The 25,751-nt window shown below is 40.1% G+C and overlaps 1 protein-coding gene across 1 annotated transcript; it reads left to right on the top strand.

Moving 5' to 3' along the window:
- Positions 1 to 847: 847 nt before the first annotated feature.
- Positions 848 to 22,693, top strand: LOC136400470 (sulfotransferase 1C4). The gene is made up of 7 exons (XM_066377221.1): positions 848 to 1,240; positions 12,002 to 12,127; positions 13,071 to 13,168; positions 16,240 to 16,366; positions 16,569 to 16,663; positions 19,873 to 20,053; positions 20,941 to 22,693. Exons 1-7 carry the CDS (start codon positions 1,072 to 1,074, stop codon positions 21,054 to 21,056), a joined length of 912 nt encoding a protein of 303 aa, XP_066233318.1. The 5' UTR covers positions 848 to 1,071; the 3' UTR covers positions 21,057 to 22,693.
- The last annotated feature ends 3,058 nt before the right edge of the window (positions 22,694 to 25,751 follow it).

Raw genomic sequence — 25,751 nt, 5'->3', positions numbered from 1 at the left:
ACCAGAAAAGTAAGATGGGTTTTTGAGGACAGGAGTCCCCTCATCTTCTCAGGTGACTGGTGCTTGAATAATCTTCTTTCCTCTCACCAGCACCCTGTCTCCTGTAACTAATTTTCAGGGTGACAGGCAGTTAGACCTGTGGGTCATTTTACCAGTTTCAGTTTAAGCAGGAGGAAAAAAAACAACAAAAACATGGACAGGAGCCAGGAATAGTTCCAGGAAAGGAGCAAGCAGGATAAATGCCAAGGTTTTTAAGAAAACAAGGCTTACAGGGGATTCTGGTAGGAGCCTGGGAAGTGAACTCCAAGAAGGAAGAAGCAAACAGGTGTGTGTTCTAACATAAACACCTTTTGTAACTCAAGAGTTTTTGCAAATGCTCTGTTTTTGAGACATACATGATAATAGCTGTGAAGAGACTCTTATTGCTACTGATATTAAATGGCCTACAAAAGAAGGAAACCTTCTCTGTATAGCAGTGTTTTCTTTACTCTTAAAAAATGACAAAACTTACATTTTCAGATATCTGTGCAGGAAGAATCAACTCGACCTGGTTGTTAACAGTTTACAGAAATTTCCCTTTCAGGGAAGTTACTCTATGTTGCAATCTATAATTCCATGGGCAAATTCTCTGCAACTTTTTATTTAACTAAAAATTCCCAGAAGAAACAATTAATGAAAGCATCTGTGAATTATTTTATCAACACTCAGATGAAACATATAAACAGCTTGACACTAACTCATGTTACACTGATAGAGAAGAGCCAGATCGCACAGGAACAGGACTCAGCTCCAGGATTTGTGAGTGCTTGAGGGATTATGTAACAGCCTGACTTGGGGGAGGGTTGGAGCTCACTAGGGAAAGGCCTGTGTACAAAGTCCTAAACAATAGCTCAAAACTCCTTGAAATTTAAACAAGCAGGCCCATTGCTAGTTTTCCCTTGATTTACAGCTATCATACCACCAGGCTGTCCAAGGAAGGGCCCATGGTCTGAATTTTGCATTGTTTGTACAATATCGAAAATATAGCTTTGTGCTGATTGAAAGCTAACTTTTTACTAATTTCTGACACTAATGGCCTTAAACAAAGTGGAAGATTTGAAATTTGATGGAACAGAGCGCCTTACTTTTGACTATGTGAAGGGAATTCTTCAGCCCACACCCACCTGTGACACCTGGGATCAGATCTGGAACTTTCAAGCCAAGCCTGATGATCTACTTATTTCTACCTATCCTAAAGCAGGTAGGTGGAAAAGGAGCTGGGAAGGTGAAGAAGGGAGTTAGGGAGGTAAATGGGAAAGATGCCTTAATAATAAATAAAGAAACTGATCTGAATTTGAGTGGAAAACTGCTTACTGAGCAGAATGATATGGCTAAGACAAATTACTGTGGAAACTAAACCTACACAAAAAATATTTTAAGAATTTAATTCTTCCTGTAATGTTCATTATTTTTTTTTACTTTCCCAGAAGAGTGAATAAAACAGCTAAGAAAAAAAGGACTAGATTTATTGATTTATTTATTCCCAGTGCAGTCCAGGCCTTTACTACAGATCTTGTAAAAAGCTGCTTTGGGTACAGGAGCTAGAAAAGGGACCCCAGACTGATTTGAGGGAGAATTAGGGAAGCTTTAGTTTTGCAAATTTTACCTTGGCAGCCCTCTGAAGTCCTTAAAAGTCTCCCAAGCTCAGGATCCAAAAACTATTCTTTCTAAAGAACAAAGCAGCTAAATCGGTAAGATAACATTCTAAATTAATGGTTGCAGCAGAAAAAAAAATAAACTGTATTGTTGTAAGGTACCAAAAAGCTGCAAATTAATATTGATATTCTAGGAGAAAAAAAAAAGTCAGGCTTTCCTGTCCTTTCCTTGGAAAATGGAGGAAAAGGAATGTAAAAGTCTTCTGACTTATGAATGGATATATGTAAAGCCAGGAGCCACGGCCAGGGCCACTATCACAGCAGCCCGGCCCATGCAGGTTCGCATTGGATTCGGACAGTCGGTAAAGAAAAACGGAGCCACAAAGTGGTGGGCCATCGTCTTTAATCCTAGCTTGCACCCGGCGGGCAAGTAAAAACATACACTGGGCTCCAAAACCCACTCACATTCAGTGCTCACAAAGCCACTGACTTATCCAAGTTTCCTAGAATCAAAGGTTTCTAGCTCACCAGCCTTATTCTCCTCAGTTCCCCATCTCCTTCCTTCTCCAGCTCCAAACTGCACAAACTGGCCTCTCACTCAGCACTTCGCCATCTTGGCTGCTTCTCCTGGCCTCCTCCACATGGCCTCCTTCTGCTCAATGCTCTGCTCCCTCTGCTCTCTCATGCAAATCATCCCAGGAACCAAGAGCGCAAGCTCCTGCTCCATCCCCATTTTAGAGTGTAGAAATCCAAACCATTTTTTTAAATAAATTTTTATTAATGATAATGGGATGACATTAATAAATCAGGGTACATATATTCAAAGAAGACATGTCTAGGTTATTTTGTCATTAAATTATGTTGCATAACCTCGCCCAAAGTCAGATTGTCCTCTGCCTCCCTCTATCTAGTTCTCTGTGCCCCTCCCCCTCCCCCTAACTCTCTCCCTCCCTCCCTCCCATGTCCTCCCTCCCCCCACCCCTGGTAACCACCACACTCTTGTCCATGTCTCTTAGTCTCGTTTTTATGTTCCACCAATGTATGGAATCATGTAGTTCTTGGTTTTTACTGATTTAATTATTTCACTCCGTATAATGTTATCAAGATCCCACCATTTTGCTGTAAATGCTCTGATGTCATCATTTCTTATGGCTGAGTAGTATTCCATAGTGTATATGTGCCACATCTTCTTTATCCAGTCTTCTATTGAAGGGCTTTTTGGTTGTTTCCATGTCTTGGTCACTGTGAACAGTGCTGCAATGAACATGGGGCTACATGTGTCTTTACGTATCAATGTTTCTGAGGTTTTGGGGTATATACCCAGTAGAGGGATTGCTGGGTCATAAGGTAGTTCTATTTGCAGTTTTTTGAGGAACCACCATACTTTCCTCCATAATGGTTGTACTACTTTACAGTCCCACCAACAGTGGATGAGAGTTCCCTTTTCTCCGCAGCCTCTCCAACATTTGCTATTACCCATCTTGTTGATAATAGCTAATCTACCAGGGGTTAGGTGGTATCTCATTGTAGTTTTGATGTGCATTTCTCTAATAACTAATGAAGCTGAGCATCTTTTCATATATCTGTTGGCCATTTGTATTTCTTCCTGGGAGAAGTGTCTGTTCATGTCCTCTTCCCATTTTTTGTTTGTTTGTTTGTTGTTGAGTGTTATGAGTTTGTTTGTTTGTTTGTTTGTTGTTGAGTTTTATGAGTTCTTTGTAAATTTTGGATATTAGGCCCTTATCTGAGCTGTTGTTTGAAAATATCATTTCCCATTTAGTTGGCTGTCTTTTTATTTTTATATCAGTTTCTCTTGCTGAGCAAAAACTTTTTATTCTGATGTAGTCCCATTCATTTATCTTTGCCTTCACTTCTCTTGCCATTGGAGTCAAGTTCATAAAATGTTCTTTAAAACCCAGGTCCATGAGTTTAGTACCTATGTCTTCTTCTATGTACTTTATTGTATCAGGTCTTATATTTAGGTTTTTGATCCATTTTGAATTAATTTTAGTACACGGGGACAGGCTGTAGTCGAGTTTCATTATTTTGCATGTGGCTTTCCAGTTTTCCCAACACCATTTGTTGAAGAGGCTTTCTTTTCTCCATTGTGTGTTGTTGGACCCTTTATCAAAGATTATTTGACCATATATATGTGGTTTTATTTCTGGGCTTTCTATTCTGTTCCATTGGTCTGAGTGTCTATTTTTCTGCAAATACCATGCTGTTTTGATTATCGTGGCCCTATAATATAGTTTAAAAACAGGTATTGTAATGCCCCCAGCTTCAATCTTTTTCCTTAGGATTGTTTTGGCTATTTGGGGTTTTTTATAGTTCCATATAAATCTGATGATTTTTTGTTCCATTTCTTTAAAAAATCTCATAGGAATTTTGATGGGAATTGCATTAAATTCATATGTTGCTTTGGGTAATATAGCCATTTTAATTATATTTATTCTTCCTATCCAAGAGCAAGGAATATTTTTCCATCTCATTGTGTCTTTTTCTATTTCTCTTAATAATGCCTTGTAGTTTTCATTATATAGGTCCTTTACATTCTTTGTTATATTTATTCCTAGGTATTTTATTTTTTTTGTTGCAATCGTGAAGGGGATTATTTTTTTGAGTTCGTTTTCTAATATTTCATTGTTGGCATAGAGAAAGGCTATGGACTTCTGTATGTTAATTTTGTATCCTGCGACCTTACTGTATTGGCTTATTGTTTCTAGTAGTCTTTTTGTGGAGTCCTTCGGGTTTTCAATGTATAGGATCATATCATCAGCAAAAAGTGATACCTTTACTTCTTCTTTTCCGATATGGATGCCTTTTATTTCTTTGTCTTGTCTGATTGCTCTGGCCAGAACTTCTAGCACCACGTTAAATAAGAGTGGAGAGAGTGGACAACCCTGTCTTGTTCCTGATTTAAGGTAGAAAGTCCTCAGTTTTATGCCGTTTAAAATGATGTCGGCTGATGGTTTATCATATATGGCCTTTATCATGTTGAGATATTTTCCTTCTATACCCATTTTGTTGAGAGTCTTAAACATAAAATTGTGTTGTATTTTATCAAAAGCCTTTTCTGCATCTATTGATAAGATCATGTGGTTTTTGTTCTTTGTTTTGTTGATATGGTGTATTACGTTAACCGTTTTGCGTATGTTGAACCATCCTTGAGATTCTGGGGTGAATCCCACTTGATCATGATGTATTATTTTTTTAATATGTTGTTGTATTCGGTTTGCCAGTATTTTGTTTAGTATTTTAGCATCTGTATTCATTAGAGATATTGGTCTGTAGTTTTCTTTCTTTGTGCCATCCTTGCCAGGTTTTGGTATGAGGGTTATGTTGGCCTCATAAAATGTGTTTGGAAGTATTGCTTCTTCTTCAATTTTTTGGAAGACTTTGAGTAGAATAGGAACCAAGTCTTTGAATGTTTGATAGAATTCACTAGTATAACCGTCTGACCTGGACTTTTATTTTTGGGGAGGTTTTTAATAGTTTTTTCCATTTCCTCCATGCTGATTGGTCTGTTTAGGCTTTCCGCTTCTTCATGACTCAGTCTAGGAAGGTTGTATTGTTCTAGGAATTTATCCATTTCTTCTAGATTGTTGTATTTGGTGGCATATAGTTTTTCTTAGTATTTTACAATAATTCTTTGTATATCTACGGTGTCTGTGGTGATCTCTCCTCTTTCATTTTGGATATTGTTTATATGAGTTCTTTCTCTTTCTTCCTTGGTGAGTCTTGCCAAGGGTTTGTCAATTTTGTTGATCTTTTCAAAGAACCAGCTCCTTGTTTTATTGATTTTTTCTATAGTTTTTCTATTCTCTATTTTGTTTATTTATGCTCTGATTTTTATTATCTCCTTTCTTCGGCTGGTTTTGGGTTGTCTTTGTTCTTCTTTTTCTAGTTCCTTAAGGTGTGAAGTTAAGTGGTTTACTTCGGCTCTCTCTTGTTTGTTCATATAGGCCTGAAGTGATATGAACTTTCCTCTTATTACTGCTTTTGCTCCATCTCAGAGATTCTGATATGTCGTATTTTCATTTTCATTTGTCTGTATATATCTTTTGATCTCTGTGCTTATTTCTTCTTTGACCCATTCATTTTTTAGAAGTATGTTGTTTAGTTTCCACATTTTTGTGGGTTTTTCCCCCTCTTTTTTGCAGTTGAATTCTAGTTTCACAGCTTTATGATCAGAAAATATGCTTGGTACAATTTCAATTTTTCTAAATTTGCTGATATTGTCTTTGTGGCCCAACATATGGTCAATTCTTGAGAATGTTCCATGTACACTAAAGAAAAATGTATACTCTGTTGCTTTGGGATGAAGTGTCCTGTAGATATCTATCATATCCAGGTGTTCTAGTATTTCGTTTAAGGCCACTATATCTTTACTGATTCTCTGTTTGGATGTCCGATCTAGAGCCGTCAGTGGTGTATTGAGGACTCCAAGTATGATTGTATTTTTGTTAGTTTTTGTTTTAAGGTCAATAAGTAGCTGTCTTATATATTTTGGTGCTCCTTGGTTTGGTGCATATATATTAAGGATTGTTATGTCTTCTTGATTCAACTTCCCCTTAATCATTATGAAATGACCATTTTTGTCTCTGAGTACTTTTTCTGTCTTGTAGTCAGCATTATTAGATATGAGTATTGCTACACCTGCTTTTTTGGGGGTGTTGTTTGCTTGGAGCATTGTTTTCCAGCCTTTCACTTTGAATTTGTTTTTATCCTTGTTGCTTAGATGTGTTTCTTGTAGGCAGCATATAGTTGGATTTTCTTTTTTAATCCATTCTGCTACTCTGTGTCTTTTTATTGGTAAGTTTAATCCATTTACATTTAGTGTAATTATTGACACTTGTGGGTTCCCTACTGTCATTTTATAAATTGCTTTCTGTTAGTTTTGTATCTTGTTTGATTCTTCTCTTTTGTTTTTCTATCATTTGTTTTTGTTTGTTTGTGTTCCACACTTCTTTCCTCTGTTGCTACCTTTTTTAAGTCAAGTGGTTTTGTGGTGTTTTTTTCAAGGGTGGTTACCATTATGTAATGAAAAGTGTACCTACCATATTCATTGTAGTACCCTATCTTATGAGTATTTCTGCACTTCATCGTCCTTTGCTACTGTTAATCTCCATCCTCTCCCCCCTTTTTTTCCTTTGTTGTCACAGTTTAAGTTTGGTTTTATTGTGGTTTTGGTGGAGCTGTTACTTGTGGTGTTGTTTTCTTTTGTTCTTTGAATCTGGTTGGAAAACCCCCTTTAGTATTTCCTGGAGTGGGGGCTTTCTGCTGATAAATTCTCTCATCTTTTCTGTATTTGTGAATGTTTTTATATCTCCTTCGTACTTGAAGGATAGCTTTGATGGGTATAATATTCTTGGCTGAAAGTTCCTCTATTTCAGGGCTTTAAATATTGGGGTCCACTCTCTTCTAGCTTGTAGAGTTTCTGCTGAGAAATCTGATGATAATCTAATAGGCCTTCCTTTATATGTTGTGCTCTTCTTTTCCCTGGCTGCCTTGAGAATTTTTTCTTTGTCATTGTTTTGTATCATCTTTATTATGATGTGCCTTGGAGTGGGTTTGTTGGGGTTAAGAAAACTTGGTGTTCTGTTTGCTTCTTGAATTTGAGGCTTTAGTTCTTTCCACAGGCTTGGGAAGTCCTCGTTTATTATTTGTTTGAGTATATTCTCCATTCCATTTTCTTTCTCTTCTCCCTCTGATATACCTATTATTCTTATGTTATTCTTTCTGATGGAGTCAGACAATTCCTGTAGGGCTTTCTCGTTTTTTATTATTTTTGAGTCTCTTTCTTCTTCTCTCTGTTGTGCCTCAAGTTGTTTGTCTTCTATTTCACTAATCCTATCTCTATCTGGGCTGTTCTGTTAGCTAAGCTTGTTACCTCATTTTTCAGCTCGTGAGTTGAGTTTTTCATTTCTGTTTGATTTGTTTTTATAGTTTCAATTTCCTTGGTAATATATTCTTTGTGTTCATTGAGTTGTTTTCTGATCTCCCTAAATTTCCTTTCTGTGTTTTCTTGTATATCTCTGAGTATTTTTAAGATTTCTATTTTAAATTCTCTGTCATTTAGCTCCAAGGCTTCCAATATGTTAAGTCTTTTCTCCATAGATTTTTCCACATCTATTTGTGTTACCTCTCTTTCTTTTGTATCCATAATATTTGATTTCCTCTTTCTTATTGGCATCTGAGGGTGGTCTTTTTGATAGCACTAATTAGAATCAATAAAGAGTAAAAAGAAAAAAAAAAGGTAAAACACCCCCCCCCAAAAAAAAACAGTAATAATTTATTATTTCCCCCTCTTTTCTTTCTTCTCTTTCCCTCCTCTCCCCTCCTCAGGGAAATATCGTGATGACCTGTGAATTATATTATGCTAAATGGAACAAAAACTGCCTATAATGGAGGGCCTGATTTGGGGTGAATAGTTCAAGGGGCAAAAAAATGGAGTAGGGACCTACTATATGCAAAAAAAAAAAAAAAAAAAAAAAAGGAAGAAAATCTTAGACAAGCATAAGATGATTTGCTTGTAAGTGATGGTTGACTAAGAGATATAATGAGAGGGATAAGAGGGAACCAGAAAAAAGGAGAAAAAAAAAGAATAATAAAGAAAAAAATAAAAATAATAAGTAAAAATCTGTTGTATTAAGTGGAGCGAAGACTAAATACAATGGAGACCTTGGGTTGGGAGGAATTCTAGTGAGTTAAAAAGCAACGTAAAAAGTACCCAAAATGCCACAAAAACAAACAAACAAGCAAAAAACAAAAACAAAAGCGAAAAAGAAAAATAAAACCAAAAAAAACCCTTGAGTCCCAAATTAACTAATTTGTTCGTGATTGAGGATTAAATGGGAGGAAAAGTAAAACGAAAAAAGAAAAAACGCATAGAAAGGAAAAAATAAGAAAAAGAGAAAAATGAAGGAAGAAAAAAAAAAGGAAGAGAAAAAAACAAAATAAAGCAAAACAAAACAAAAAAAAAACAAAAGAGGAGAGAGTGAAAGTTAAGTGTTTTGGAGTATAACCTTGAAGGAGGGTGAGGATGAAGATAAGAATAAAATGTAACACTCATGGGTAGTGTAGTTCAAGAAAAGGGAAGCATAAGATGGGCAGAGAATAGAAGGACCGAGGTGGAGGAAATAGAAATAGTAATAATAAAGGCAATAAGATAGAAGAAACAAACAACAGCAAAAAAAAAATTAGTGGAACAAGTTGTAAAGTCTGTGGATTTTTCTTGATTTTGAGAGATTAACTTCTTCCTTTTTCTTTTCTCTCCCTCTTCCTGGTCGGTGACTCTGTACCCCAGGCTCTGCCCCTGTGTCACACTTAGGTAGGGATTTGCAGTTGATGGGATTCTATGGCAATGTCATATAATTGGCTTTAGTCTTGCTGGTAGTCAAGGCTTGTTGGCATTTGCAGGGTCCAACGATGAGAGAGTTTGCTTTCCTGGAGTCTCTCTCCTAGTACCCCCTTCCTGAATTAGCAGCCTGGTGATCCAGCTATAAGGCTGCTACTGCTTCTGCCTGGGGAGTAAGAGGCTCAAAGAGCTAGGAAATCCCCACTCTATCCCCACTCAGCGCAAGGCTTTGGGAAAGGCTCTGGCAGTCAGAGCCTCCAGTGTAATCAGGCGGGGGTGGGAGTCAATTGTTGTCAAGGTGACTGTTCAGCGCCTAGCATTCAGTTGGACCACTCAACCCAGGCTTTCCACACTTTGTAGCCTGTTTTGGCTGGGAAGAAGAGGCACTAGTCTCTGCTTGCGACTAGTGTAGTAAAGATCTTATTATCTGCCAAGTCCCTCTTGTTAGCGTTTATCCCTGAATATGGAGGCTCTATCAATCAGAAGTTGCCCCTGCCCCTTTAGCGAGAGGTACTAAGAAATATCACACCTCTTGTCTTGGATCGCTGAACTGAGAGAGATCTTATCAATTAGAGCCCGTGGGTGCGCAGATTTCATGGGTTAAGCTAATTTCAGTGATTGGGTCCACAGCTGTGCTCCCGAAGGTATTTCAGGCTGCCTGCGTGCCCCTCCCCCAACGCTTGATTGTTAGCTTGAATGGCTGGGTGAGGTGCCCCGCCCACGGAGAGAATCTCCCAAGTAGGGAAGACCGCCCTGGCGCCTCTCCCGCTCGCCCCGCCGCTGGTGGCTGGGGCGCACCGTACGCAGGATAATGAGGCACCCTGGGTGTGCGGGCCAGTAGGGCGCACCGGGCGCAGGATAATGGGGCACCCTGGGTGTGCGGGCCAGTAGGGCACACGCGCGAATGGGGTGCTCCAGGCACCGGTGGCTGGGGACTCTCACTTGCAGTGCGCGGGCCGCTGGGAACGTTAGCGGTGCTCGCTCTGCAACCGGACTGGGCTTGCGCCGGCGGCTGCTCGCCGCTCCCGAGTGTGGTCCGCCTCACCACAGGCGCGCTCCCTCCGAGGCTTGAATGAACGTTCCTGCGGTAGTTATCTTCCTCCACACCCTCGTCTCTCAGATTCAAGTGATAACAGTCCTTTCGCTTTCAGTTTGTGTGGAACTCCGGAATGCTCTGAGGATAAATTTTTCTGTTTCTAGTTGATAAATTTGTTGTGATTTTGGGGAGATCTGTCAGACGCGCTGCTCACGGCGCCATTTCCGTGACCAGTGGAAATCCGGACGGTTTCCATTCCGTCTGAAATCCAAACCCTTAATCCTATATACAAAATAGGGAAGTCTCTAATACAAAGTCACTTCTCTGAGGCATAATTGGATTGTACCACCCCACATCAAAAAGGGTAGGAAAGGCTTAATCCCAAAACCAAACCCCAGGCTACAAGGATTCTGCCTGCCTTTAGCCCACCCCAACACACATTAATATCACCTGGGTGACGGCCTCCTCGTGTTATCTTTAACAAAGTGAGCATAATACATTTTATCTGCCCAATAATATAAAAGCTGTGTTATATTTACACCATGGTGATAGGGTTGCAGGTGGGGGCCATGACCTCCTCTTCCCTTAAGGAACACTGACAAACTGTATGTTCCATATCATCTTCCCCCAGGCATCCAGGTGACTAACCAGGGTGTGGAGGTCCCCTAGCTCAGTGGTCCCCAACCGTTTTTGGGCCACGGACCGGTTTAATGTCAGAAAATATTTTCATGGACCGGCCTTTAGGGTGGGACAGATAAATGCACAAAATAAAATTATGTGACCGGTGTAAAAACTGTGTTATTTTAAAATATAATTGTCGAATTTACGAGACAAGCATCAAGAGTGAGTCTTAGACGAATGCAACAGAGGAAATCTGGTCATTTTTTAAAAATAAAACATCATTCAGATTTAAATATAAATAAAACGGAAATAATGTAAGTTATTCTTTCTCTGTGGACTGGTACCAAATGGCCCACGGACTGGTACTGGTCCATGGCCCGGGGGTTGGGGACCACTGCCCTAGCTTATTTACAGTTAATCTTACATAAATTGCTGAAAGCTACATTTTTTTCTTAATGACCACCAGTCCCCACCCTTAAATCCCCTATTTAACCCTACTGTTAGAGAACCAGGGGCTGCTCTTCCTTAGGAGACAACCTGGCAGGTTTCCTTTCATTAAAGCCTGTAACACTAGTAAAAAAAAAAAAAAAAAAAAAAAAAGAGTTTCCTGACTGACAAGGATGACTAGGGTCATTTGGTTTTCAGTTCTTGGAAAGGATTAAGGTTACCTGAGAAACTTCTTCTCTTTCAATAGGAGGCAGAATTTACATACCACCTTGCATTGACTGTAGTTCCTCCCTTTCCTGGAATCTTGAGAGTAAAATATCTCTAGGCTAGTGAGGAAAGAGGAACCCTGAAAGATTTGTAAATGTCTTTGATTGTGTTACCTTGAGAGTCTTAATGTTTCTGTGTATCCCCTAGACAAATGTTATAATCTTGTTAAGGATTGTGCCATAATGTCATGCTCTCCCCCACCCATGTGTGATCAGGGTATATAAGCAGCCCCTGAACTATTTTTGAGGCTGCATGATTTGGGCCTGCAGATGCCCCATCTCAGCCATATGCGGCCGGCATATTTAAAATTTCCTCCTTTAATAAAACTCTTTAAAATTTATCTGGACTGGGTGTCTCTACGTGGACTCAATGAAGTGAGGTACAGTGCCTTTCAGAATCTGGGGTGCAGTACTTTATAACAGTATATTTACCAATATAAAGTCTAATTCAATTTGTAGTCTTTTTATAAGAATTTGTATTATGATAAAAAAAGATATAAAGAATGATGTTTTCTGAATTCCATTATAAAACTAACTTTTGATTCACATAGATGTTCTAACAAGTGTGTGATCATCTTTTAAGAAATACAGTATACTACTAAATGTCTATGTATCTTTATCTTCCATGCGGAATAAGGAACAACATGGACTCAGGAGATAGTGGACTTAATACAAAATGAAGGTGATGTTGACAAAAGTCAGCGAGCACCTACTCATGTGAGATTTCCTTTCATCGAATGGATAATCCCATCCATAGGATCTGGTGAGTGTGGAATAACCTCACTTAGCAGTAGTCCTAAATATATACTTAGATTTTTACTATCAAAAAGCCCTCTCAAAATTCTAAGCATTCAAACAATTACTGATGGATTTTGTAACTTTGTCTTTTTAAAAAACTATATTTGACCATTGCTGTACTCCAAACAAACATTTTCTAATGGAGTTTCTGTTTATACAAAAATAAATTTAATTTTGATTCTCCAATAAAAATTAATCTTACTCCACAAGGATAAGCATAAGTAATTATATGGTTGAAAAGTTTGAATTTTTTAGGTTCTTATTTATTTGGTTAGTTGTTTTTTATGATTAGAAACTGTTCTAGGCCCTGGCCGGTTGGCTCAGCGGTAGAGCATCGGCCTGGCATGCGGGGGACCTGGGTTCGATTCCCGGCCAGGGCACATAGGAGAAGCGCCCATTTGCTTCTCCACCCCGCCCCCTCCTTCCTCTCTGTCTCTCTCTTCCCCTCCCGCAGCCCAGGCTCCATTGGAGCAAAGATGACCCGGGCACTGGGGATGGCTCCTTGGCCTCTGCCCCAGGCACTAGAGTGGCTCTGGTCATGGCAGAGCGATGCCCCAGAGGGGCAGAGCATCGCCCCCTCATGGGCAGAGCGTCGCCCCCTGGTGGGCATGCTGGGTGGATCCCAGTCGGGCGCATGTGGGAGTCTGTCTGACTGTCTCTCCCCGTTTCCAGCTTCAGAAAAATACAAAAAAATAAATAAATAAATAAAATAAAAAAAAATAAAAGAAACTGTTCTAGCCAAAAAATTCACTCATAGGTTAGACATACTGACTTAGACCAGGTCTACAGACAGTTACAGCTGCCTTCCATTGTTCAGTTGTTTCTAAAGTAGTAATAATGAAAGCAACAGCAATATTTTGAAGCAAATAGAGAAAAATAGTGGAAAATGATCAAAATCAATTTTACAGGTTTGGAAAAAGCTAATGCAATGCCCTCACCACGAACCCTGAAAACGCACCTTCCCATCCACTTGCTGCCTCCATCTTTTTTAGAGAAAAACTGTAAGGTAAAGAACAAACGGAATTCTGAGTTGTACTCTGTGTAAGGTCAGTGGATAATGGGGGATGGTCACGTGGGGAACTCAGACCCGCGACTTTGGCTAGGACCGCCCACAACCAAGCGTGCCAAAGGAGGCTTCACAGGAACCATTTGGAAAAAAGCGACCATCTACCAGCCAGTGGGATTTCAGCACATCATGTTAGCTTGACTTCCCTAGAGGGACCCCTTTAAATATCTCCCATGAGGTTTAATCCGTGCAACTTTCCTGGCCTCCATCTTACCTCGGGGCCAGGGAACCTTGCTGGGTGGGATGTGTGCTCTGTACTGAATAAAGCCTTTTTGTTATTCCACACTTGGTGGCTCCGAGCCCTCTTCCTTCTTTCTCGGTGGGGAAAAATACCTTACATTTTGATGCCAAAAACCCGGAAGGAGTAGAAGTCCGCAAGGACTGCTCCTCTTCCTCATCCCCTCCGAGAAAGAACCAGGAGAAAGAACCAGGATCTCCGACATTCCACCCACTTCGGCGCATGGTGCGGTAAGTCCCCTGCCTCCAGCCTCCCCTCAGTTCTTTTTGCCAAGACTCCCTGTCTGAAACCGTAGCTATGTAAGGGAACTCTTTTCTGTCCAAGTGCGTGTGTGCCCACAGAGGCGTCTGGAGCATATCCACTTTACCTTTTCTGTCCACGGCCAGACCTTGAGTTTTTAGGATGCTAATACTCAAATCTGACCACTCTGAGGACTGAGGGTGGCTGTGGGGGCACAGGAATCTCCCTCCATAAATAAGAAGAAACTGTTCTTCTCTGCTGTGGGCAGGCCACAGAACCCACTCAATTAGCCTCCTGAAGGGACTTTCGGTTTTAACACCCTCACCAATTTAACTATCACCAAAAAAGCTGGGAACTGATTGGAGATCTCTTACATACACGGTTTCTAATTATTCACGCACCCGTCCTTAATCTCTGTGCAGCCTGTTTCATCGTGCAGGCCTTTTTCTGGCCAGAGAGACCTCACCTAAAACCTCCACTCCTAATTTTTCCTTCTCCATGGACTCCCAACTCTCTTTTTCTCCTGCCTGACCCCTGGAGTTGCCGCCCCTCTCTCAGGACTTTTCTCTGGTCCCTCTGTGGACCTCTTTTGTGCTCAGCTTTCTTCTCTCTGAGAGCCCCCTCCCCTCCCTTCTCAAAAACCTGTTTCTTATTCACCACTACCATCTCTTTCTCCTCCCCTGCTGGCCAGGGGCCCCTCCCTTCTCCACTGTGTTCTTAAACCCCTCCTCCATCAGGCCATTCTCAGCCTGGCATTGGCTCTTACACCGGTTTTCAGGACGTCCAACCCCAATTTCCTTGCAGGAAGTTCTGGCCCTGTCCTGCCTTTGGCTCCAGCATTTCCTGTAGGATCTGGGTGCCGGGCTCTGCATGAGCCCTCCTCCTCTTATTCCCAATCCCCCAAATCCCTATCCAGAACCTGTGAACACAGCATTTAAAGTTTTTAATGGTCCCAACTAGTAGAAACATGCCAAGGCTATTCGCCAGGCCCTCACGCAGCAGAAGGTAATGCTCTAAACCCCAACTCTTGTGGCAACCCTGAGACCAGCAGAGCCACCAGCAGCTTGCTTTAAGTGTTGCAAGCAGGACCACTGGTCCCAGCAGGGCCCCTGCCGGCAGCTGCCCACTGAACCCTGCCCTGACTGCAAGCAGCCCAATCACTGGTGGAGCGATTGCCCCTTTGGGCAACAGGTTTTTCCTCAGTGCCTCTATGTGGAGGACAAGCTGCCCATATGGGAAGGCCAATCCAGCCAGGTGGATGCATCACTCAAACTCCTAGGACATGGCCTGGACTCGGAGTTTCCCAAGTGACCATCCCCCATTATCCACCGACCTTACATTCTTACCTTTTGTGTTAAATAGTAAAAGGGGCGCTGTTTATTCATCTGGCTACTTCCTGCTGAATAGGGGCATCGTGGGGAGGGGGAGATCAGAAGGTGGTGGCATACCCAGGGTATGCTGCAACTAGTGAGTAAGTCCATCTCATTTCTGTGGACACGGGGGCTACCTTCTCTGTTTTGCCATCACATTCTGGACCTCTAGTTTCCTCACAGGTCTCAGTTATGGGAATGGATGGGACCCCTTCCTTTCCCCTTTTATTCCACTCCTGACATGCAGTTCTGCCTCAAGCTTGCCTCCTTACAGGACCACTGGCAGTCGGAACCACTGGACTCCATCCATCTCCAGCTCACCAAAAGACTGGACCCTACAAATCCCCCTATTACTCCTCTTTTTTAAAAATCCTTACAGGACCACATCTGTGAAGTTTCTCAACTCAAGGCCACACAGATATTCCTCCTGACACCCCTCAAAACCACCACCTTCTGATCTCCCCCTCCCCACGATGCCCCTATTCAGCAGGAAGTAGCGAGATGAATAAATGATGCCCCTTTTTCTATTTAACACAAAAGGTCAGAATGTAAGGTCGGTGGATAATGGGGGATGGTCACTTGGGAAACTCAGACCCGCGAACTTTGGCTAGGACCGCCCACAACCAAGTGCACCAAAAGAGGCTTCACAGGAACCATTTGGAAAAAAGCAACCATCTACCAGCCAGTGGGATTTCACCATGTCATGTTAGCTCCACTTTTCTAGAGGGACCCCTTTAAATATCTCCCACGTGGTTTAATCCATGTAACTTCCCTGGCCTTCATCTTACCTCGGGGCCAGGGAACCTTGCTGGGTGGGATGCGTGCTCTGTACTCAATAAAGCCATTTATTATTCCACACTCTGTGGCTCCGGCCCTTCCTTCCTTCTTGGCTGGGAAAAATACCTTACACTCTGGTCTCCAATCTATTTCCTCTTAAAACACTTCACCTATTATTAAAGAAATATAGTTCACCTCTTCACAATAATTAATATGCATGCTAATATGAACCCTTTCATCTTTCATGAACACCAAGATGACAAAAAAAAGCATCAGAAAAATTCACCTGCATGAAATGTATCCATCCTAACATAATCTATCTGGGCTGTAATTAAGCAAAAGTCTAATCTTGTTTGTGTTTCTTCCTATCCTCCCACTATTCTCAGATAATCTATGTAGCAAGAAATCCCAAGGACAATATGGTGTCTTATTACCATTTCCAAAGGATGAATAAAGCACTGCCTGCTCCAGGAACCTGGGAAGAGTATTTTGAGAGTTTTCTGAATGGGAAAGGTATAAAAAAATCAGCTTTGAATCCTTCTTTTCTCAAAACTTTTAAACAATATAAAAAGAAAGAATCATTTTCTTAGAACAGCACAGGTTCTGCCTTTAATGTGAAGGAATCATCAATGTGACATCGGGAATTCTCTTTTCAGCAGAATATTTGTTGGTTGAGCTACTGTGACTCATTCCTGTTTTACATCCTGTCTTGCAGTGTGCTGGGGTTCTTGGTATGACCACGTGAAAGGATGGTGGGAAGCCAAAGGCCAACACCGCATTCTCTACCTCTTCTATGAGGACCTGAAGATGGTGAGGAGCAGTGATGTCTCATGTGTTCCTATTTGACTACCAGATATTTAAGTCATAATGTTTGGGACCAATCAGGGACTCACAGACTGAAAAAGTGAACAAAAACTTGCTGCATTTCATTGGCTATAGCTATTCATGTATCAAAATGTAAATGGAACATCATGAATTTATTCATCACGAAGTCTCACCTGCAATTTTCTGGTACTCTGGGGTATGATATACTTTTTCCTTATAGGCATATTTATTTTAAAATTCTGTTTACAAGAAAAATTTTTCTCTAACACATTTTGGTTTTCTTCATTAGTACTTGAAGGACATCAATTTCAAGACACAGTTCAAGAAATTATATCTAGTATAATGAAAAATACTAATGATTTAGTCAAAATTCTTGAATTCAAATTCTGGCTTTATTTCCTACTGGCAATTATTCTTGGTAAAGACACATCTTAAAGACTTAGTTTCCTCAAATTCAAAAGGGACATAGTATATTATATTCCTCTGAGATCTGTTATGAGGACTAAATGAAATGATGTTCATGGTAATTTGTTGTAAATGATAATCTATCTAGTCAGTACTTGCTGTAACTCCACTAAATACCAAGATCTATGCAGAATTAGTCTCTGTTCTTAAGTTTATTATTGAAAGCCTTGGTAATCATAAGGTGCTTTGGAGGCTAGCTGCATGGTCTATCAGAGCCCATATCAGGATTGCTAAGTCAGAATGTGCAGTTTTACAAGATTTCTAGAGGATTCATGTGTATCAAACAGTTCTGATACACTCTTCTTAGTTTCAGTTATAGGTGGGGCTTTTCCAGTTGTTTCTATAAAATATCAAGAGTGAAAAACACAGCATCATTTTTCTTTGTTTTTTAAATTGATATATAACATTGCTTTAGTATTAGGTACACAACATGATAATTTAATATTTGCATATACTTCAAAATGATGTCCACAATAAGCCTAGTTAACATCTGTCAACATATATATTTATTATATTTTTTGTGATTAGAATCCTTTTTGTTTGAGAGAGACAGAGAGAGGGACAGATAGGGACAGGCAGACAGGAAGGAAGAGAGATGAGAAGCATCAATTCTTTGTTGTGGCACCTTAGTTGTTCATTGATTGCTTTCTCATATGTGCCTTCACTGGGAGATACAGCAAAGTGAGTGACCCCTTGCTCAAGCCAATGACCTTGGGTTTAAGCCACTGACCTTGGGTTTCAAGCCAATGACCTTTGGACTCAAGCCAGCGACCACAGGGTCATGTCTATGATTCTATGCTCAAGCCAGTGACCTCAAGGTTTAGAACCTGGGTCCTCTGTGTCCCAGTTTAATGCTCTATCCACTGTGCCACCTCCCAGTCAGGCAATATTAAAAATAGACAAGGTTTTACATTTCTAGTATTCTTAGAACCATGATTAAAGAGCTATCAGGACAACCTACACAGTTATCAGTATAAAATTTCCTCTTTGCCTGACCAGGTGGTGGCACAGTGGATAGAGTGTCAACCTGAGATGCTGAAGACCCAAATTTGAAACCCTAAGATCACCGGCTTGAGCGTGGGCCCATTCAGCTTTAGTGTGGGCTCACCATCTTGAGCATGGGGTTGTTGGCTTGAGCATGGGATCATCAAAATGATCCTATCATTGCTGGTTTATGTCCAAAGGCCACTGGCTTGAGCAAGGGGTCACTGGCTCAGCTGTAGCCCCTTGGTCAAGGCACATATGAGAAAGCAATCAATGAACAACTAAAGTGACACAACTATGAGTTGATGCTTCTCATCTTTTTCCTTTCCTGTCATCTCTCTATCTATCTCTGTCTCTCACTAAAAATTTGTTTTTCTGTGATCATATTTTGGAACATTCTTTGAATGTAGTCATACAAAGTTCACAGCTTTCAGTACTCCTCCTGATTCCTAGTCTGTAATGCCAATTAAATTAAGCATTTTTGACATCTAAGTTTTTAAAGCAGAAGCTTGTTTTAGAGCAGAAGATACAGCTGTCAACGTAAACTTTTTCACTTTTCCTCCCCCACCACTCCTCCCATAGCCACTCTTCCCAGGGTGTTGTGTCCCTCTAATGAGAAAATAGTGGCTACCGTGAACAGAGTTCCTCTCGGAGACAAAGAAACACCTGGACATGCTGGGCACTAGAGTTATAAGCCATGGGTGCCTCTTAGGTACTTCATAAATACCAAAACATCTTCTCTCATCCTTCTACCACCTTAGCAATATCTGGGGACATTTCTATCAGTGTCAGAAATGAGAGACAACCTTTTTGTAATCAGGTCTTAAATTGTCTGCCCCTATCCTCCTGCAATATTTTTGTTCTCATCATTAGTCTATGAACTTTTCATGTTAGACATTTAGTTGACCAAGACCCTTCTGATAATTGATTTGAGCAGAACATTTGGAAATTAGTTCTTTTTAAATTTTATTAAAAAAATTAAATTTAATGGGGTGACATTGATCAATAAAAGTACATAGCATAGGCTTCAGGTAAACATTTACATAACATTTGAACTGTTAAGTTTTCACACATTCCGGTCCTGGCCAGTTGGCACAGTGGTAGAGCATCAGTGGGGTGGATGGATGTCGCAGGTTCAATTCTGGTCAGGACACACAGGAGAAGCACCCATCTGCTTCTCCACCCTTCCTTCTCTCATTTTTGTCTCTCTCTCTCTCTTTTCCTCCCCTCCTATAGCCATGGCTTGACAGAAGCGAGTTGGGCCCAGGTGCTGAGGATAGCTCTATGGTCTCTGCCTCAGGCACTAAAAAATGGTACCAGTTGCAATGAAGCAAGGGTCCCAGATGGGCAGAGCAATGCCCCCTAGTAGGATTGACTGGTGGATCCTGGTCAGGGTGCATGTAGAAGTCTTACCCTGCCTCCCCTCCTCTCACTGATTAGAAAAAAAAATTAAGTTTTCATACTTTCATTTAGTGAAACATTCTCCACACACTGCATATAATCACGCTGAATAGCTGCTTCTATCTTAGATCAAGAAAAGCTTAATAATACCAATTAATAAAAATAAAAATATGTGCCACCATATTAAAGTGACTCCTTTCTGAAAAGTTGAGCATTTGTGATTTTTTAAATTTAATTTTTTTAAAAATTTTAACTCATGATGTTACTTATCACTATAATAATTCAATATTCTTTTAAAACTATCTTATATCAAATCTTAACTTTTCTTTTCACTTTGTTTATAGAATCCAAAGCATGAAATTCGGAAACTGGGAGAATTTATTGGAAAGAACATAGATGATAACGTTCTAGATAAAATTATCCATCATACTTCATTTGATGTTATGAAGCAAAATCCAATGGCAAACTATTCATCAATTCCTACTGAAATCATGAACCACTTTATTTCTCCATTTATGAGAAAAGGTTTTTTATGTTTTATTTTAGTAATGATTTTAAAAGAACTGTCAAATATTTCAGAGACTTTGGGGAGATTTCTATGGATAAGAAAAATAAGATCTATAATAAATGATACTGGGGAGAAAGTATTTAAGAAACAACAGATGACATAAAAACAATGTTTACCACAACTGGAGAAGGAAGTATAGTGTCTAAATACAATCCCTTATCCTCTTTCCCTCCAGGGTTCTAGATGATAGTTAAAATACAAAAAAAAATCAAGTCAAGATGGAGCAAGAAACCCATTTTATAGATGGCTCTATGCTATCAGTTATATTTATTCATTCAGAAATACTTATTGAGTAGCCATTCTGTGCCATACACAGTTCTAGTTAATGTTCAGAGTAGTGAACAAAACACACAAATTTTTATAGAGGAAAGGTAACAGGGATTGAAATTGGACAGTTGGAGGATTTTTAAATTGTCTTAAGACTATACCTTGAGTTCTCTCAGAAACAGGCTGTCTTGTCTGTGTACAGAATGGAAGCAATCAGTATACCCACTGACCATGCTTTGATGTGCAGGAAGATAGGAGAAAAACAAGAAAACCCCTGTGGCTGGCTGTTTTAGCACAGTGGTCTGGTTTCCCCCAATAATGTGGCTCAGTGGGTCATAGGCTCTCCATTTCTCACATCAGACAAGAATTCTACTTCTCTTCGGGCTGAGGAAATGACAGGCTAGCAAGAGAAATGTTTTGTCCAATACTGCTGCTCTTGGAGGGTAGAGTAGAAATCATCACACAAAAACAGAAGCATAAAACAAACAAACAAACAAAAAAAATAAAAAAAAAACCCCAGAAGTGTAGAGAAACAAATTCTTCCACCAGTTACTGACTCTCCCATGTGTTGTTTCAGGGGCAGTTGGAGACTGGAAGAATCACTTTACCGTGGCTCAGAATGAGAGATTCGATGAAGACTATAAGAAGAAAATGGCTAATACCAGTCTGACCTCACACTTCCAATTCCAGTAAGAAAGGAAAAAAAAGTATTTTAGTCTATTACCCAATACAATGGGTAATAATCAATAAAAGTTTTAGTACCCAGACCACATGATGTTGGATTCAGGTTCTCACACTAGTTCTTTACTGTTTGCTTTTGTTCACTCTAAAAAGAAAATAATAGCACTAGCAGAGGTTTAAGGGCAAGGTGGAGAGTGGGAACAGAATGGCCATGTGGAAGGATGGGAGTTCAATACTAGTTACAAACATAATATTGCTGCTAATTATCATTACATTTAAATTTACAGATCATGTGTTTGTTAACTTAAAAATTCTTCAGTCCTCATATAAAAATACACTAAATATTTCAGAGTAAGTGTTGGTTCAAGATAAGTTTTATTGCAGCACCAAAATGTGTAGACAGTGACTAACTATTTCCAGTAATTTCTTCATAGCCAAGTAACTATCAAGTGACTCTGTTTCCTTATGGAAAACTTCCAATTCACTTCAAGGTTCATACTGTAATACATTCATGCACATCCCATATAATGATACTTAACTGGACTCTCTCTTCCACCCCCCATCAGTGCTACAGTTCTGCCACATTTACTTCCTTCAGTGCCTACTCACTTATATTCTAATATCTTTCAGTTTTACCTCTATAAAGTCTCATTTCTATAGCCACCCTCTGGCTCAGAAACCTTTAATCTCCTGCCTAGATGAGTGTAAGCTTCCTAACTCATTATTCTGCTTATCGCACATCTGGTGAGGTTATTTTTCCCACAACAAAAACTCTGATTCTGCTCATCACACACCTGCCAAGCTTATTTTCCCACATTAAAACTCTGATTATAGCCCTGGCCAGTTGGCTCAGTGGTAGAGCGTTGGCCTGGCGTGCAGGAGTCCTGGGTTTGATTCCCGGCCAGGGCACACAGGAGAAGCACCCATCTGCTTCTCCACCCCTCCCCCTCTCCTTCCTCTCTGTCTCTCTCTTCCCCTCCCGCAGCCAAGGCTCCATTGGAGCAAAAGTTGGCCTGGGCGCTGAGGATGGCTCTGTGGCCTCTGCCTCAGGTGCTGGAATGGCTCTGGTTGCAACAGCGAAGCCCCAGATGGGCAAAGCATTGACCCCTGGTGGGCGTGCTGGCTGGATCCTGGTCAGGTGCATGTGGGATTCTGTCTGACTGCCTCCCCATTTCCAACTTCAGAAAAATACAAAAAAAAAACAAAAAAAAACCCCAAAAACAAACAAACAAAACTCTGATTATATTTCTCTTTAGCTCAAAGTTTTTCAATGATTTTGAATTTTCACTACCTAAAAGATACATCCCAAGCTTTTTAGCTATAAATTCAAAGGCAGCTAGCTGTAACTACATGATATAGTTGACAGCATCTTCCAAAACACATTTTCAGCTTTGTTTCAACTCTCATCACCACAGCAAACTAGTGTACTCACTGAGCCCTGATTACATTTGTCAGGTTTCTATCCTCCTAGTTTTATTTTTACTGTGCCTCTACCTGGACTTTTCTTTCCTTTTTTTAACCCATCCAAATTGTATAACATGCTTATGCAGCACAAGCCCTCCTATTCCTCAAAAGATCATTTGCCCTTCTAAATTCTACACTTGGTATAATTCTTTTTTGATTAAAGTATATTATAATATCACTTGTAAGTCTATGTTGCCTTACCTGTGCTTACTTAATTTCTTCTTTGTATTTTTCTCCAAGATAGGGACCCTGCTATAGATTTTATTACACAACAAACAGCATATAACATGCTCAAAAGTAAGGAATTGAAAAATATATCACTCAAGAAAATTCTAAAAAGCTTACATTTAATATTCTAAGTCAGGGGTCCCCAAACTATGGCCTGCGGGCCGCATGCGGCCCCCTGAGGCCATTTATCTGGCCTCCGCTGCACTTCCGGAAGGAGCACCTCTTTCATTGGTGGTCAGTGAGAGGAGCATAGTTCCCATTGAAATACTGGTCAGTTTGTTGACTTAAATTTACTTGTTATTTATTTTAAATATTGTATTTGTTCCCGTTTTGTTTTTTTACTTTAAAATAAGATATGTGCAGTGTGCATAGGGATTTGTTCATAGTTTTTTTTATAGTTCGGCCCTCCAACGGTCTGAGGGACAGTGAACTGGCCCCCTGTGTAAAAAGTTTGGGGACCCCTGTTCTAAGTAGTCCCTATAACAGCTATCATCCATAGCTGTGCTGTCCAATTCACTAGCCACAGGTGGATATTTAAATTACTTAAAATTAAATAAAATTTTAAAAGTTTGGATGTCCTCAGCATAATGGCATCATGAGAGATGCCCTTGACCTCTCCCCTTGAAATTTTAACACACCAACCAGCTATAAGACAGTGAAATAACCTTGGCTGGGCTCACAAGCTTGCCTGAGAGATCTGTGCAATAAATGGACTAACAGTGGGAAGGGTTGAGTGATAAGATGCACTCACAGTCAGCTCAGGAAAGAATAGAAGCCAAGGCTATCTGGGTGTCTGTCTGCTGGGGCTCCAGAGAAGGGAGAAACCTGAGTGACTGGATCTACTTCTGTCAGGAGGAGTGGTGAGATTGAGGGGCAGAGGGGGAGAAAATAAAACAAAGCTGTGGCAGAAGAAAGGGTCACAGCCAGTGTTCCCGCAGTCTGCTGGCAGCCGCACAACAAACTCAAAATGGTAAAAGAATTAAATGTAAGTCATGAAATCATAAACAGCTTGAAAAAAAACATAGGCAATAGACTCTCAGACATCTCTGTATATTTTTGCCAATATATATCTTCATAGGCAAGTGAAATAAAGGATAAAATAAACAAATGGGACTATATCAAACTAAAAAGCTTTTTTATAGCAAAAGACAATATTAACAAAATAAAAAGACAACCAGCTCAATGGGAGAACATATTTGCTGATGCGTCTGAGGGGTTAGTAACCAAAATTTATAAAGAACTTATAAAACTCAACATTAGAAAGGTAAACAATTCAATTTAAAAATGGGCAAAGGATCTGAATAGAAGAAGATCTGAATATTCCAAAGAAGATATAGATAGCCAATAGGCATATGGAAAAGTGCTCAACATCACTAATCATCAGAGAAATGCAAATTAAAACCACAATGAGATACCACCTCACACCTGCCAGAATGGCTATTATTAACAAATCAACAAACAGAAAGTGCTGGTGAGGGGGTGGAAAAAAGGGAACCCTCCTGAACAGCTGGTGGAAATGCAGAGTTGTGCGGCCACTGTGGAGAACAGTATAGAATTTCCTGAAAAAATTAAAAATGGATCTGCCTTTTGACCCAGCTATCTCACTTTTAGGAATATATCTTACGAATCCAAAAACACTAATTCAAAAGAAGATATGCACTCCCATGTTTACAATAAACAAGATCTAGAAACAGCCCAAGTGTTCATCAGTGGATGAGTGGGTTACAAAGGTATAGCACATATACACAATGGAATACTACACAGACATGAAAAGGAAGGAAATCTTACCTTTTGCAATGGCATGGATAGACCCAGAGTTCATTATGCTAAGTGAACTAAGCCAGGTAGAAAAAGACAAATACTGTATTTCCCCATGTATAAAATGCACCCCTTTTCAAAAAAAATGGGGTCTAAAAACTGGGTGCGTCTTATATAGTGGTTGTACATTTTTTACTTGATTTTCTGTTTTTTTTACACTTGTTGTCTTTGTGCTCACTGTTTCTCACTTGTCACCAGTATATTACATTTTGCAACATTTCTTCCCAGAAATGGCTCAGAAAACATTATTGTACAGTGCTGAATTCAAGTTAAAAGTGATACAGTTTGCAAAAGTGAATGAAAATCATCCTGTTGAATGTAAGTTTGGTCCTCTCCAACTGAAAAATCAATTCAAGACTGGTTATGGGAAGAAGCCCTACTGAAAATGCCATGGCAGAAGAAGGCCATGAGGGGTAAGTCAGCAAAATGGCCTGATTTAGAGAGGGAACTGAAGATACGGATTAAAGAACAAAGGGTAATTGGAATTCCTATGTCTACAAAGATGGTTCAGCATGAGGCAAGAATAATTACGGATATAAAAGAAGTTGCTGATTTCAAAAAAGGACACAACTGGTGCTTCAGGTTCATGAAACGGAATGGACTAAGCATGCGTCCATGCACCAGACTTGTCCAAAAGATGCCTGAAAGCTATGAGCAGAAGGTCCTTGAATTTCATCATTTTGTCATTCAATGTTGGAAGACACATCAATTTGAGTTGGAACAGATTGCAAACATAGATGAAGTCCCCCTTCAATTTGATGTCCCAAGTAACAGAACTGTTAACAAGAAGGGGGTGAAAACTGTAACTGTGAAGACAAGTGGACATGAAAGGAGCCATTATACAGTTGTTCTAGCTTGTTGTGCTGACAGAATCAAGCTGCCTCCAATGCTAATTTTCAAACTCAAAACAATTTCAAAAGAAGACATTCCTCTAGGAATGATTGTCCATGTTCATGACAAGGATTGATGGATCAGGATGGGATAAATATCTGATTTGAGAAAGTTTGGAGAAGGAGACCAGGTGGGCTCTTACGCAAACCTGCCCTATTGGTGCTTGATCAGTTCAGGGCACACATAACAAAAAACACAAAGATTGCTGCAGAGCAAAAAACAAAACTTGCTGTCATATTTGAAGGCTTGACATCCCAAATCCAACCACTTGATGTCAGCATTAACAAACCCTTTAAAGCTGCCATA

Source organism: Saccopteryx leptura, chromosome 3, assembly GCF_036850995.1.
Source record: "Saccopteryx leptura isolate mSacLep1 chromosome 3, mSacLep1_pri_phased_curated, whole genome shotgun sequence".
In the NCBI taxonomy this organism is placed as follows: Eukaryota; Metazoa; Chordata; class Mammalia; order Chiroptera; family Emballonuridae; genus Saccopteryx; species Saccopteryx leptura.
The sequence above is the reverse complement of the archived record's forward strand: the minus strand, read 5'-3'. Positions and strand labels throughout refer to the sequence as shown.